Source organism: Caenorhabditis remanei, chromosome IV, assembly GCF_010183535.1.
Source record: "Caenorhabditis remanei strain PX506 chromosome IV, whole genome shotgun sequence".
NCBI lineage: Eukaryota > Metazoa > Nematoda > Chromadorea > Rhabditida > Rhabditidae > Caenorhabditis > Caenorhabditis remanei.
Genome location: NC_071331.1, coordinates 10632408 through 10648304, shown reverse-complemented (window position 1 = coordinate 10648304; position 15897 = coordinate 10632408). Strand labels below are relative to the sequence as shown.

The following is a 15897-nucleotide window of genomic DNA, read 5'->3' as shown; positions in this document are numbered from 1 at the left end:
TTGTAACCTCAAACTTTTTCGCTTGCTCTTGTCAAGGACTGTAATATTCGTTCGGCACCAACTACAACAATTTCTGAAACTTACCGCGCTGGAGGAAAAATCGTATGAATACAGCATAAAGCGCTTGTTGTTTTTCATGTATTTGCGAAACGGAGCAAAATATATTTCTGTTGTTAATAATTATCAAATGGCCGATAATCTTCACCCAATTCGATCCTGCACTCTTTTCACTTCCGTTCCAGAAACTTGTCTTTTCGGTGGCTTCTATCTCTATTAGCAGTCCACTTTTCTTACAACTGCGCCCCACCGCAAACGAGAGAGTATCGGCGAGAGACGCAGAGTTTTTTCTTGCGCCGAAACAGATTTTCACAGTTTTTGATTTATTTTCGCTGTTTTTCATGATACCGTATATACTGTATTATAACGGCATGCCGTTATATTTTTCAACTGCATCCGAGAGAAATTTTGTAGTTTCAAAAACTCATTGAAATTAAACGAAAAAACTTTTTTGGACGTTCTTTGGGTGATCTAGAAGTTACTAACCACGCTGCTTCTAATCAGAACCAAGAAAAAACACCGGGCTTATCATATTCATGAATTCTGTGTGTAGATGGGGTGCCGTTATAATACAGGTGCCGTTCTATTACAGGTGCCGTTATAATACAGTATTTACGGTAATTCACAAAAAAACTATGAAAAATAGCAAAAAATTGGTCAAAAACTGAAAATCTGTGTCGGCGCCAGAAAAAAACTCTGCGTCTCTCGGCGATACTCTCTCGTTTGCGGTGGAGCGCAGTTGTAAGAAAAGTGGGCTGCTAATATTTTGCAGTGAATGAACGTGAATGCTGGCAATCCACGCCAAAGAAAATTTACAAAAACTTTTCCTAAAAGTCTTCAGAATTCAAAAACTGGTTTCAGAATCGGGCTGACAGGTGGGTATTGCGTTCCCTCCTCGCCGTGCGATATAATCACAGAAGATCATCGCCCGAACTCATCATTTTCAGTTGCAGATCAATATTTGACCCATACTGAAGACTAAGAAAATTGGGTCTAGTGGTTGACTAGTGGAAAGCCAGCGGCCGACATCTCCCGGGTTCCGCCGCCCGCCATGTTTTGTGTGCGGTGGGCGGGGTTTCGCGGGAAGGAGGGGGAGAAGGGGGAAGTGGGAGGAAAGGGGTAGATGGCAGCGGAAAAGGAGGGGGAATATTTGGAATAACATAATATATTCGAGTACTCGTCGAGTTCAGAATTTCATAGGAGAACCACATTCTTTGAAAAATAAAAGCTTTAAAAAAATTCACGCATTTTGAGATGGTATCACGATGGATGTATTTTTCTCAAAATTTTGCGGTATGTACAGACCAAACTGAGCTTTTCATTTTTGTAGTTGGTTACTGTTGTACTGACATTTTATAAAAAGTTGAAACAAATCGAAACGGAGCGTTGTTCACGGAAGAGACTCAATTTGATAGAATAATTTCACAGGAACTGCACTAATTTCAGAAGCAACGCCCTCGAATAATTATTTTCTGTGTAATTGCTGTGATGATAACTGCTACTGACGAATGTAGATGAAACTTCTTTGCAAAAACACTTTTTTCTAAAATTTCAAGGAAATATTTCCACATTTTCATAACATCTTCATATGCAGTGTACGTTTCTATGTATAGTATATTGTAAGATACATTGAAAGATGGGAATATTCTAAATCGATTTCTCTGATAGTAAAAGTTGCATAGTGTGTAGGACAACCGTAGAGCTCTATTTTTGTAGGTGACGTAGTCTTTGTGCGGAGACCTCTCTGGACAGATACATATTAAAAAGGAATGTCTTACTCTTTTCAATGAATCAGATCAGTTTCAGACATAAGTTATTACAATGGGCTATAACTCTATAACGCGTGTAATAAGTTACTGTACATAAGTACTTCCAACAAAATTATTAGTGCTTTGAATTTCTTCTTTCAGTTCTATGAAACGGTTTGTGAGTTCTTGACGCACTCAAAATTTTTAAGTACTGTAAGACCAAAAAGGTGAGAAGCAGTAAAAAATTGTCTTCTGGTAAACACACGATAGTTACTGGTAAGTACAAGTTTGACAGATATAGAAAGTAAGCAGATATTTTTTCAAGCAAATGTTTTTCCATAATCTGAGAAAATTTTCGAAACTTTTTCAGATGAATCCAAAAAATACATTTCATTCGAGATCATCATAACTGATGTTACATCCTTATTGTTGCCAAACTTCTGATGTGTATGCTAATCAACAACCGAGAGATCAACGATTGCAAAAAAGATTAAAAGTTTGAAAAAAAAATGGGGGATGCGTCTAACTTCTGGATGAATGACCACAAATTCAAATGAATAGAGATATAAATTGAGGACATTCATTTAAAAACCCGAGGTAATCCATCAAATGTGGTCTCGATGAGTTATGACGAATGGGGTTTTGCTTCCCTTTCTTTTCCATTTTGTATCCATAACCTCCTCCTCTCCTAGAACAGAGATCTCACTACAAATTATTCTTCTCAAATATCTAGACGATTTGTATCTGTGAATCACATCGAGTTGTTTTCCTATTTCTTCGTTTCTATCAGACATTGTAATTATACTGAGCTTCCTTCCGTTCTCTTCCCTTTTCTCGGTTCACTTCGTATAGTCGAGTGCGGAAATTAGTTTCTTGTGAACACTTGATACACCACGAGTGTTTCGTTTTTGTGTAAGTATTACCGTTTCTCATTTTGTAGTTCGGTTGTTTTTTTTCTTTTAATTTAATGCAGATCTTGTTCAAAACACGGAAATAACTCATTGAATCTTTTTTTAAACAATTTATTATATTAGCAATACACAGTATAATTCGGAGCATAGAAATTGAAAAAAAATTTTGAAATGGAAAAAGCGAAAACAAGCTTTACATAATAAGCTCAAAGGATCATTCTAAAACTGTTATCTGAAATTAGTGGATGCCTAAAAACAGTATTTTTTGAAAAATGTATATTTGGACGATTCAAAACACGTTTTTATTAAGGTATGAGATCTTTTCACTTTCTGAAAATATTCAGTAAAGTTCATATTTTCGAATAATTCGAGCCATTTTTCAATGTTTCATCAAGAGCTTAGATTACTGCAGTGGACTTTTTTCAGTGATTGCATCATTGGTTTCCATATTTCGAAGGTATGTTTCTCGACCAATCGTTGCCAAGTTACAGTTGGTAGTACCTTTCAAATCAAGTGGATGAGAATCTGAATCGGCTTGCTAATTAATTTCTGGTGCATTCTCTGTTTATCGTGTTCTATCAGTTTTGAGTAGCTTCAATGAGCCATAAGGAATTCGTGATATCTCGAAGACCAATAAGTTTTTGAATGCTAATTGACACAGGACTGCCTTTGCTGAACAAGATTGAATCATTTACAATATTAGAAGCGGTAGAAATTTATGATCGATGAGCTCAAAGTATAATTTAAGGCTACTAACAAAACGAATGTGAGATTAAACACTATGCCATATTGCGTTTTCAAAAAAAAAAGTCAGAGATACGTAAATATTCTCGATAATATTACTCCGACCCACTTTTCAGAAAACGAACAATATACAGATATCCTATTTGCTCCAATTTCGTTTATGTTGTTTAGATCATTTTCGGTTAACGACACGAATTGAATTAGGTCTTTTTCTTTGTTCTAGCCACAATTTTGCGAATAATGTTAGTGTCTAGCAAACAACTTTGCAAGCTGACATCACACCAGAAACACAAGAAACTTATGTGAGATCTCTTAATGAAGCAGACGGCATGACGAGTGTTTTGATTCTGAATTAAGTGCAAAAAGTTTTTCTGTGCTAGATTTTCTTTGATAATCCCAACAATTTCTTTCCGGTTACTCATACTCCTCATATTCTTGAAACACGTTTTTCTTTTACTTCTATCTGTTTTAGCCTCTGAATAATGAAAATCTCAAACGAATGGAACCTGCTCATTCAATGCTCTTCTCTCTTCTGTGCCATCCTTTTCAACTCCATTTTGATCTACCTTATCATCACAAAATCCCCAAAAAAGATGGGAAACTACAAAGTGTTGATGATATACTTCTCGACATTCTCCATGTTGTTCGCTGTGATTGATATGATTGTCAGACCGGTAAGTCGCCAGAATATGTAACAAGAGAACATTAATTTCCGTGGGTGTTGTTTTCAGTTCATCCATAGTCACGGTGGCTGCTTCTTTATGATAATGAGTACAAAGAATTGGCCGTTTTCTGACAACATTGCGCAGATTGTTTTGAGTAAAAATGTTCTGCGGAAGTTCCAGAAACTAAAAATTAAAATTTAGGCATCCTCTGTGGCTTTGGTGGTGTCACTCCATTCCTGATTGCAATTCATTTTATTTATCGGTATTTCGCCCTGGAGAGGTAGATTGAGGTGGTGAAATTGAATGAAAAACTTGTTCAATTTCCAGAAAAGGAAACCTCAAATATTTCTCCGGGAAATATCTAATCATCTGGTTCATGATTCCAATCCTTGGTGGTGTCAATTGGTTTCACTTGTCATGGTTTTACTACCGAAGGAATGACAAGACTACAGAGTATATTAGGTGAGGATGGTTTTGAATTCATGGGATAAGAACATTTCTTCGAGTTTAGACTTCATAAACTTGTTGAAACAATAAGCCCCAATAACTTTCACTGGGCTGTAGGTAACGTGCAGGAAAAAGTAGTTTATAAGTTTGTAACAGCCCACTGATCAATTTTTTTTTGAACAATATGAAAGAAATTATGTTTTTCCAAAAACAGTAAAGTTTGCAACTTACCCAACAAGAGTATTAATGGAACTTTCTTTTGATACCACTTTAAAACTTTTTGAAACGGTGAACCACTCTATATAAATAACCTGGAAAAATATAGAGTATGACTGGAATCAAGCACCAAAGCCATTACACTGCATTTGGCGAACTAACAAAAATGCTTGTACAAACAAAATGTCACAGTTTCTTTCTGCAAAAGAACATACATTTTTGATTACGATACAATGATAAGTTTTCAATGGTTTCAATAAAACAGGAAACCTATTTTCAAGTGATACTCAATTAAAATGTTCTGAGTTGTTATAAAGCCTACCATCACAAAAAACAGACTTGCAAAATCTCAGCCCGGCCAATTTTTTGAACATTTTGAAAATAATAGTCAGTTTTATCGATATTTAAAAACATAGTCGAAAAACTCGACTTTTTTGAAAAATAAAAATCAACATTTCAACATTTCAAATGTTTGTACTGAGACCCGGACCGGTGAAACAAAATCGACCAGTATTGTCGGGAATCCCGACTTCCGACTTCCTGATAAGGAAAGTTACTTCTGACTTACGTCATTTCATAACTGTGGAATTTACGAAGAGTACATATGATAGAAATTCTTGGAAAAATAGTCTAAAAGGACAGAAAATAGGATTTTCTTCTGCCAAAAACAATTTTTTCACCAATTTTTCCGAATTTTATGATTAAAAAAATCCACTTCCGACTTCCGACTTCCGATTTCTGGATCAGAAATTTTACTTCCGACTTCCGACTTCCGGATAAGATAATTTTCACTTCCCGACATCTCTGAAATCGACCCGGTTTGTAACAAGTCTGCAAAAACGTTTACTGTTTCGTTACTATCATTTGTCAAAATCAAACGTTTTGAGAAATTATTGTGTTGACGATCCTAAATTTCAGAGCTTCTGTACTTGAAAACTTCGGTCTCCACATGAACGAGACCGTCTACTCGGCTGCACTCTTTTATCCACCAGACGAGAACGGAGTACCTCGATTGGATCTTTATATTCTTCTCAGCTATGTTATCCTGTCGATCAGTATGGTGGGTTAGAAATATTTCATAGGCTCATATAAAACTAATAATGGTTTTCAGGCAGTACCATTCACAATACTGATAGTCGCCGGAGCTTTGAGTCATTCAAAAATCAAGAAATTAATAGAACATGGAGAGTGTGAATACACAAAGAGACTTCAACTACAGTTGTACAGAGCGTTGGTGGTTCAGGTGAGGCACGAAACATGATCACTAATTCAAACTAGAAACAATTGTTTATTGAAACTGTAATCCGTCAAGAAAAATTTATTACTGGAAAACTAAAAAAAAGGAACTTACAGTTTCAATAAACCCGTATGTTCCTTATCAGTTTTTCAGTCTAATTCTACTTCGAAAATGCTTATAGACCTTTCTCCCAGTCTTCCTCTTCTTCATGCCGTTGGGAGTACTGTTCACTGCTCCATTATTCCACGTGGATATTGAAAGTTGGTCATACATCACCACGTACTTGTATGCATTGTATCCAGCAGTGGATCCCCTCCCGATCATGTTTATTGTCGAGGAGTATCGAAATGCGTTCTATGGTGAGATGTATTTAGTTTCCAGAATGATAAATCTATTGTCAGAAGTATTGAGTATTTCCGGAAATGAGTTTCTGATAAAAATATGGTCTCTAGAATTTTTCGTTGTCAAAAGCTATTTCACTTAAATCAATCATGCATTATCACAGGGTCTCAGGATGAGTAGTGAAAATAAACGCGCTCCGCTGAAATCAGCTGAAATTTTAGCGCGGAATTCAAAATGAATTTTATATTAAAAAATTTTATCTCTTTTTTCAATAGAATTGATCTCGAAAAGACGCGTGACGGTCGAAAAACTGACCGAAAATGCGGGAAAACAGACATAAATCGGCTCAAAAAGTGGTCGCTTAAGCTGCGTATCAAAGTGCCACAGTGAAACAGCGAATTGAAAAAATTAAAATTTGAATTTACCGCCAATGTCTAGTGGAGCGCATACGATTTCACTACTCACACCTAGACCCTGTGCATTATTCTCATTTTAATGTTTTCTACTATTTCAGAAATATTCGACTGCTTCCGTTGCAGCCATCCATCCAAAATTGAAGACAACTCAAATATGTATCGGGAGAGCCAAACTATTTAGATTAGTGAACGGGATCGTCAATGTTCATCAATTCACTTCAAATAAAAAGTTAAATATTTTATTCACAAAACAAAACGAAAATCATTATTGATTGATCAATCCAAGCTTCATATTTCCAAGCTTCATATTTTAACAATTTTCAAATTAATTGTTTATCAGAAGCGCCGCGGAAGGTAAAAATGGGACCACAACTTCGAAAACAGCAGTAATTCCTTGAAACTTTTCATTTTGACAAATGATAGTTATGAAACAGCAAACTTTTTTGCAGACTTGTAAAAAAAATAAGGAAACATGTTCTCCGTTATTTTTTCATTTTGATAGTTTTTCCAAGAACTCAACGCATTAAAAGATTATAGATAACAAAGTTTAAGACAGTTCATTGAAACTGAACTTTGTTTTTTAAAGTGGGACATAATTTAGAAATGTTTCATTTTTTCTCATTGACGTAGAATTTATGATAAAATTAAAAACCCTCTTGGAGGTTTGTCCGATAATTAGTCTAAAACAGGTTATTTGCAAAAAAGGATAGAATAGCCGTTTAGTAGTGCTCTTTCAGAGTTCATTTCTAGGAAAAAATCCGGATTTTTGGAATTTACTCGAAGCTTCTAGAAGATTCTGGGCGTTTCGGGAAAATCTGGAAGCAATAACTTCGTTTAAAGATTGACAGTTTAGGGTTCCGGAGCACATTTGTGTTCTCGGAAAATTTGTTTTCTAATAAAGTTTTGATTATACGTCATTTTTTTGTGAATAGACAGATCAACTGGCAAAACCAACTTAGAGGACAAAACACAGTTGTGCTCCGCATTCCTAAACTGTTTATTCTTAAGCAAATTCATTGTTTCCAGATTTTTCCCGAAATTTCCAGAATCTTCTAGAAAATTCCAGATATTCCCAAAAATTAACGAAAAATGTTTCGAAAAAATATTTCAACAGATCACGGAACATTGCCGTTAAAAAATGTATCGAAAATGCAGTTTTTGAAACATTAATTTTCATTCGAAATAATTCATCAAATCGAATTATCAGTAGAGTTTCTGCTCTCATTTCCCACAGTAAATACATCCACTCGATTTGATTTACACTTTGAGCAGAAGATTTCTGGAACTGAGTAGAGTTATTTATTTTCATGACTTCTATTACCTTGAGCAGCATTTCTATAAATGTCGATATAAAACAAGATGGGCAATGGGTCCAGAGCTGGATAAATTGCATAGATTATAGTAAGAGGGGCCGAGAGAAATTCGCAGTTGATCATGAACAGAGGGCAAGTGAAGAGAATTCCAAATGGGATAAAAATGAAGAGAACTGGGATGAGAGTCTGGAAATTAACATTTGATATTTTGTCGCTAATCACCTATGATTACCGTAAAAACTGTATTAGAGCGACACCTTTAATAGAACGACACCTCTAATAGAACGACAGCAAAACTAAGCTCGAAAAATAGAGCGACAGCCTCTAATAGACCGACACCCTCTAACAGACCGACACCCTCTAATAGACCGACACCCTGTTTTTGGGTATTTTCGTTGTTTTTTCATTAATTTTTCATGTTTTTTCTTCCGATTTCACTTTTATTCGCATAAATCGAACCTGACTGACGTTTAGAACTTCGTTCGAAAAATAGAGCGACAGCCTCTAGTAGAACGACAGCCTCTAATAGAACGACAACAAAAACCTGTTCGAAAAATAGAGCGACATGTCGCTCTAATACAGTTTTTACGGTATATTGTTACAGATATCAATCGATTTTTGAATCACCCAATATAGCTTCTTGGACCACGCTAAAATAAAAACATTTTGAAACTGTAAATGTTTGCAAAAATTTGATGTTTCATTTGATATGTTACTAGTAATTGTTTCATGGCAAATTAGTGCACTTTTCTCGTTTCAAGTCTGCCGGTGTTTGTCTCAGAGTTTCATCCAAACTATCAAGCGTGATCTGGGGGACCTTTCTCGCGGAGACCACGCTCACTCAAATTTTAGCGCTGCCGCAAGAAATGAGCTTGGACTTCATTTTGAGAAAAAGATAGCCGACGTAAAATTCTTAGGCCAGCGAAATGTCCGAGTTTACCAGCGCTCGTTCTCAGCGGACTTTGGACCGAATACAAAATGCTTTCGGAGTGCTTGTTTTTTGCGCCAATTCGTCACATATCGCTGTTTCATAACTGAATGAAAAAATAATGATACACATCTTATTAGTCAACCTCGAATATCATTTACAAGCTTACCTGAACAATAAGCGCTTTGTACAATTGAATCTGAAGCTCTCTTGAGTACTTTGACTCTCCTTGTTTCAACAATTCCTTGATTTTGATTCGACTCTTTGCTCCCATAATAATTATGATAAAAAATGAGATTTGCATCAGAACAATGCAATTCAAAAAACCAAGTCCATGTTTCCAATTGAAATTTGGCAGGCTGATCTCTCCAGTTGGCCAGAAAACCGCTCCAGAATAAGACACTTGAGAGACCGAAATATTAAAATTATCTTTGATTATTGGTCTGAAAATCGAGAATTGAGTAATAAATTGAGATTTTATTTCAAGTTACTCCAAATATTCTGAAGACTGTGGACTCATTGCAAAAAAATACCAACATATGAATGACCAGTTAAGCCCACCAATAATGGGGATAGAGAACCATATTATCTGGTATGCACCTTGGAAATAACGGAGTCTTCCTTGTCTGTAAAGTTAGGGGATTAAGAAGACTATTTCATTAGACAAAACCTCTCCAAAGCGAAAAATCGATAGACAAAATGAACAGCTATCCCATAAATTGTTGAACCACAACATCCACAGAGTGCCCCTGAAATATCCTATCTGAAACTGAGAACATCGGTTTCAAACCGGTCATAAATGATCAATCAGTTGTTTCTTTTGTTGTTCCTTCATAACATAAACCTACTCACATATCAAAAGCTGAGCGACATCCTTAGAAAAATAACTTCCTCGTAAATCGGTCATCATGAAAAATGCACTCCCGCGGCTATATATGTTCTGGAATCAAGGCAACCAATATACAGAGATATCAATTTTAAGTTGAAAACTTACAGGTCTTACTATCAAATCCAAAGCAGCAAAAAGTATAGAAATACCGCAGAACAAACACATAAGACTCCGATAATTACCCATTTTCTTTGGGGACTTCGTGATAATTAGATAGATTAAAAATGAGTTGAGAAGGATTGCAAGGATACTTGATATCAGTTGAATACATACTTTCACTGTTTCAAAAACTGCGGATCTCATGATTTTATTGATTTTAATTCAGTTATGTTGTAGGATATTTGTTTTAGTTTTCTGAGAACTATAATATTACACTGCTTGTGAGTATCAGATAGTTTTTATCTTCCTTCTAGACATTGATTCAAACAGGAAATTAATAGAGAGCCTATTTTTCAGAATGTGTGTAGTGGATGTTTGGTGTTTATGCGCTCAATAGAGTGGAGCGTGAGGAAGTACTCATCTATTACCGATAAAGAAAGAAGGAAGATATTATTTGCTATGAATACAATCTCCGTTCCGAGTTTTATTGCGCACATTGAAACTTTGTTGTTTTAATTTTTTTTCTAAAAGAGTAGTTTCAAGTTCATGGCGAATCCTTCACGCTAGAGTCAGTGCTAGAGTGATAAAGATTTAGGTATCCATCAACCAATTGATTGTTTACGCTCAGGAGGGACCATAGTAATTAATCTTCTCTTTCGAGAAAAAGATGTTGAAGAAAACAAAATGAAGATAGAACGGGTTCCTTGCCTCTTAATCCATGTTTGCTTCTTTTTTTCTCCTATCAAATTGCTTTTTTTTTGAATTTTTTTCTTTTTTGGTTTTAATTGTTTTTTTTTGCAGCATGAGTATATATGAAAAAGCTTTTCCATCATCGGCAAAAACCGATGCAATTCTGGTCGTTGACGGCAAGAAATTACACGTGAATAAAGCGGTTGGTTTAAATAAATGTAAGACGGCTGAAATTTTAAAATTTTTTGTTGGGAAATAAAACAAAGGATTTCGGTGAATGTTTTCATCCGGTTCGGTAATTTTTTTTCTGTTTTTTTTCCAAAATTCATTCAAGAGTACAGATTCGGTATCGATATCTATTTTGTACCAAGCCAAAACATTGTGAATTCTGTATAAAAGGATCACTGAAAATTGAAAATCCACAGTTTTAAAGTACCAAGTCTCATTTATGATCATTTTATTCTACGTACATAAATTCAAATTGGATGTTCATCGAGTGGATAATCTGACAAAATTGACAATATTCGATGAATATCAACCTAGATTCTGTAATTCGATTTTCATCTTTTTATTTTTTATTATTAAAAACACAATTTTTCCCACTTTTCAATAGAAATCTGAAACTGGGAAATAAATATGTTCCAGTACAGAATTTCTCAATTTTTTTAGGGTAAGCAAAAAATTTTGAAATTTCGACCGTCTTACATCGAAGAAAGATAACAAAAAAGTAATTTTCAGTTCCTCTCCTGCAATTCTGACTATTTCAACTCTCTATTCAATTCCGAGTTTGGGGAGAAATCGATGGCTGAGATTCCAATTCGAGAAGTCGAATTCGAAGATTTTGCCACACTTCTCAGTCTTGTCCATCCGACACCAATCAAACCAACAGGTATTCTTAACAATTAAACAGGAAACAACTACATGTTTTCAGAAGATCAATTCGAGAAACTAATCGAGCTATCCGACAGGTTCATGCTGCCCGGCGCAAAGAATCGTTTAGAATTGTTCATGGTGACAAGCAACTTGTTCTGTAGTGATAAAGCTATACTGGGCGGAAAGTACGGATTAGATGAGTTGATGATGTACGGACTGAAAGAATACACAAATATACGCCACTATACTTTCACTACGATCATTGAAAGCGATGCATTCAAAAACCTTCCTGAAAAAGCTCAATTGAAAATTGCGCTCCAGATGGTCAAAATGTCACGGTTCTGATATGCTGTTGAGCTTTGTTTACACTTTTATAATTTCGCTTGCACTAGTATTTCAACTTCTCACAAAAACTATCTTTCAGAAAACTGAAATAATTTTTTTTAAAAATTTAATCTTACATCGGTAGGACAACAAGTCAAAACCAACAAAAATGTCAGGGAGCAAAACGTTTGTATTATCACTTTTAACACTTTTAGCGGAAATTTTTAGACTGATCGTCAGCTTTGGTCTTGGGTGGTCATCTCTTAGCAATTTTGAGTAAAGTTTTTCAAACTTATTCAGTATTTAGAAATTATACTCCAATGTCAGAGATCACTAATACTGATTGTCAGTCTCATGTTTTTCTGTTGCTGTACATTAATTTGACTGGAAATAAATGAATAACATATTCCATGACCAAGTAGCAGATAAACATAATGTGAAACAGTGCTGGTCAAGAAAAACATTGTTTACAGATACAGGAAGACGAGAATACCACAGGCAAACCAAATTCCAGAATCTGAAATCCGTTCATTTTTTCAGAAGATGTTTACCAAATTCATAATGATTTTTGGATTTACATATTTTCTCGTGATGATACTTTGTAAAAGAAAGAAAATGAAAAGCAATTGAGAATTATCTGTTTCCAAATGTTTTTTAATCAAAAAATGGTGCAGTTTTATGATGTGATACTCTTTTTGAGTTAAACCTTTTCTACTGTTTCTCATATTCTAAATGACTCAATCTTGTTCAGCGAAGGTAGTCCTGTATTAATTGATTTAATTGGAATTGCTTGGGTCACAAACAACTGGATTCTCTTTTCACCAAACCCAGAGATGACAGAGTATTTGAGGTGAGAATCTGATTTTGGAGGTCCTATCCTGACCTGGTTAATTTCTAGAGTAAAATACCCAAAATCAAGCCAACCAGTCAATGCTCCATCAACTGAAATTTTGTAAATAGCATAAAACAGAGATGTGAAAGTATGTAATTGTTGTCTGGAATGTTTCCTGTTCACACTAGACATTCAAAATTCAGGTTCAGGCAGCCCAGGCCTAGTATCGTTCAGTTTGGCTCACACTAATCGAATTTAAAGAAAACGAGGATAAGACAGAGCAAGTTTCACGGAAGCTAATGACATTCACACCCAAAATACATATTGATATCTACAATTCTAGATTTTAAATTAATTTATTATTGCAGCATGTCAAACTTCAATATACCATGGCTCAAAAACAAAGCCTAAATTTTCAGATCCCAACAAATTCTTGCCCGGTGATTATAGTTGTACTTTCTGTTTACATCACCAGACTTCACGCGTTCTGTTATCAGACAAAGCGTCAACCACTTTACTTTTCTCGAAATTAGTTCCCCCACAATCCCAGAGGACCCGTTTCTGATGGTAACAGACATAATAACAGACATAACTAATGAAGCTTCAGTTTCACTCATTTGACATCGGACTATACGAAGTTCTGTTCAGTTAATCATTGATTAAAAATGGGATGGATTTCTTTAATTAAATCTTACATCCAATTAGTCACTGTTGTATTTTCTTTATTTGTCAATTCCATTTTCATATTCCTTGTAGTCACAAAGTCCCCGAAAAAACTGGGAAATTATAAACATCTCATGTGCTACTTTTCTTTTATTTCAATGGTGTACGCGATTTTGGATTACATTGTACAACCGGTAAGTTTTCAAGTGGAGAAATGAAGCCGCCTTACAAAAACATGTTTAGTACATTCACAGCTACAGAGCCAGTTTTTCAATGCTCATGGATTTGAAAGGTAGTGCTTTCGAGAACAATCCGACGGTAGCGTTTTTTCTGACTGGTATGATTAAAGGATAATTAATTTTACAATCTAGAGGTTTTCAGCATCATTAACTGGATGTTTTGCTTCAACAATTTATGCTATATCGATAAATTTTGTGTTCCGATATTTCGCGTTGCAGAGGTAAGGGGCATAAAGTTTTACGGAACAAAAAATAGTTGAAGTACTGTAAGGTTTTTACCTCCCAATAAATATAAACGCAAAATTATTTTTTCTGGTATTTCTGAAACGGAAAAATATTCATTTCCCCACGCCACAATCTCCTTTTCAATTTTTTCCAGAGAAGGCCGCCTCCGCTATTTTTCTGGGAAACGTCTCTACTTATGGATCTCAATTCCATTTCTCTCTGGACTCGCTTGGGTCACGAACAACTGGTTTCTCTTTTCACCAAACCCAGAAATGACAGAATATTTGAGGTGAGAAACTGATTTTGGAGGTCCTATCCTCACCTAACTAATTTCTAGAGCGGAAGTAAAAGAGCTATACGATCTCGATGCTGATAAAATGACCTATACTGGATGTTTGTATTGGAGAACTGACGTTAATGGGAATATTTATTTGAGCAAAAAAGATTTGATTGGAGCATTCAATTTGATTATTATTATGGTGAGTCCATTGTTTTGTACTAGAAGCACTTTTATATCTAGCGTCTGCAACATGAAAAATATTTTTCCAGATGATTCCATTCTTCACTATTCTTTATTTCGGCTCGAAAAGTTATTCGAAAATTACAAAACTTATGTCTCAAGGGGAAAGTGATTACTCCAGAAAGCTTCAAATGCAGTTGTACAAAGCGTTGGTTGCTCAGGTACCCAAATATTCAGAGAAACAAAATTCAGGAATAAATTCAGACACTAATCCCAATGGTCTTCCTATTTATCCCAGTTGGAATATTCTTTACCTCCCCTCTTCTCGGTGTGAATATTGAGTGGGCGAGTTTCATTATCACATTCTTCTATTCATTCTACCCAGCAGTCGACCCGATTCCAATAATTATGCTGATTGATGAGTATCGGAACGCTTTTTTCAGTGAGTTCACTAACAAGTTTTAAGTGAACATGTTTCATCATAGGCTTAAAATGTGCAGTGAAAAACATAAACATTGTAGAGAAGTATCGAAATTTCAGATTTCTTCCGTCGTGCCATGTCGAAGAATCAAGTGGTCTCCGTGGTCTCCATCGACCTAAATTACACATAAAGAAATGAATTTACTTAATAAATACTGTTCAGTTTGATTTACTATGGACTACTGTGGAAAATTATGTGTTTAGAACAGAACTTCGAGTTTTCAATTCTCGGTTTCGCGCTACCGACTTAAGAAATAAAGTCCATACTACTGTATTCAAGATAACCGTGACCTTCCGATAATCGGCCCGTGACAAGTATGCCGATAACAATCTGCAACAGTTCCATGTGCATAAAGGAAGGAGATTCGTCAGTTAAATCCCACTTGTCCTCTACTTAGTTAGAGCCACCTCTATATATCCTGTGTCCTGTCTACAACAACGTCTCTGTCCCCATCGGCGACGAAGGAGACCCTGAGAAGAGCAACTGAAGCCACTGGTACGGATGCTACGGTTTCAATAAATCGAAGGACACTGCCACTTTGCTTGTTAACTTCAAAAGTCCGTATGAGTAAATCAACTGTTGTAACTCTTTCTTTGTATTATTCTCGCATGCTAACTATGACACGGGTCACCGCCCTATAGTGTCGGAACAAATTAATAAATTAAGCAGTTTCATTGTGTTTTTATGCTTGATGAATTCTTTCTGATCAGGTTAATGACATAAAAATAAACTATATCGGTCTATTCTTCATCAGAAACTAAATTTTTGTCTCCCTATCCACCACATGACGTTTTCACTAGGTACAATTTCAGCCAAAGCGTTCTAAGTTAGGCATTGAAAATTTATGTTTCACATTCATATTTTGTAACATTCACTATTTTAGAACCGATTTTGTTTCAATAATGTTTTGAATAGCATCAAAAATCACAAATCTTCAAAAATTGCTATTTCTAATCGTCTTCATCTATATCTTATAGGTTATATAATTCTAGGCTTCGAGAAACCGAATATTTTTTCGTTTTCTAGTTTTCATTCCTCATTTGTGTAGTCTTTGTGATAGCATGGATATACTTTTGAAAATCTCTATGGTCTACGGAA

General features: G+C 35.3%; 3 protein-coding genes across 3 annotated transcripts; 2 read left to right on the top strand and 1 right to left on the bottom strand.

Annotated features, from left to right (window-relative positions):
* Positions 1-4053: 4053 nt before the first annotated feature.
* Positions 4054-6964, top strand: GCK72_013178 (uncharacterized protein; the record flags this gene model as incomplete). The annotated part of the gene is made up of 8 exons (XM_003089850.2): positions 4054-4134; positions 4192-4279; positions 4327-4405; positions 4453-4587; positions 5707-5848; positions 5900-6031; positions 6207-6384; positions 6882-6964. 8 exons carry the CDS (start codon positions 4054-4056, stop codon positions 6962-6964), a joined length of 918 nt encoding a protein of 305 aa, XP_003089898.2.
* A 1009-nt stretch (positions 6965-7973) lies between these two features.
* GCK72_013177 (uncharacterized protein) lies at positions 7974-9298 on the bottom strand (the record flags this gene model as incomplete). The annotated part of the gene is made up of 3 exons (XM_003089849.2): positions 7974-8062; positions 8105-8282; positions 9194-9298. 3 exons carry the CDS (start codon positions 9296-9298, stop codon positions 7974-7976), a joined length of 372 nt encoding a protein of 123 aa, XP_003089897.2.
* Positions 9299-13667: 4369 nt separating this feature from the next.
* On the top strand, positions 13668-14929 carry GCK72_013176 (uncharacterized protein; the record flags this gene model as incomplete). Its single annotated transcript, XM_003088726.2, has 7 exons — positions 13668-13731; positions 13776-13854; positions 14013-14147; positions 14196-14337; positions 14408-14539; positions 14583-14760; positions 14859-14929. 7 exons carry the CDS (start codon positions 13668-13670, stop codon positions 14927-14929), a joined length of 801 nt encoding a protein of 266 aa, XP_003088774.2.
* Between the last annotated feature and the right edge of the window lie 968 nt (positions 14930-15897).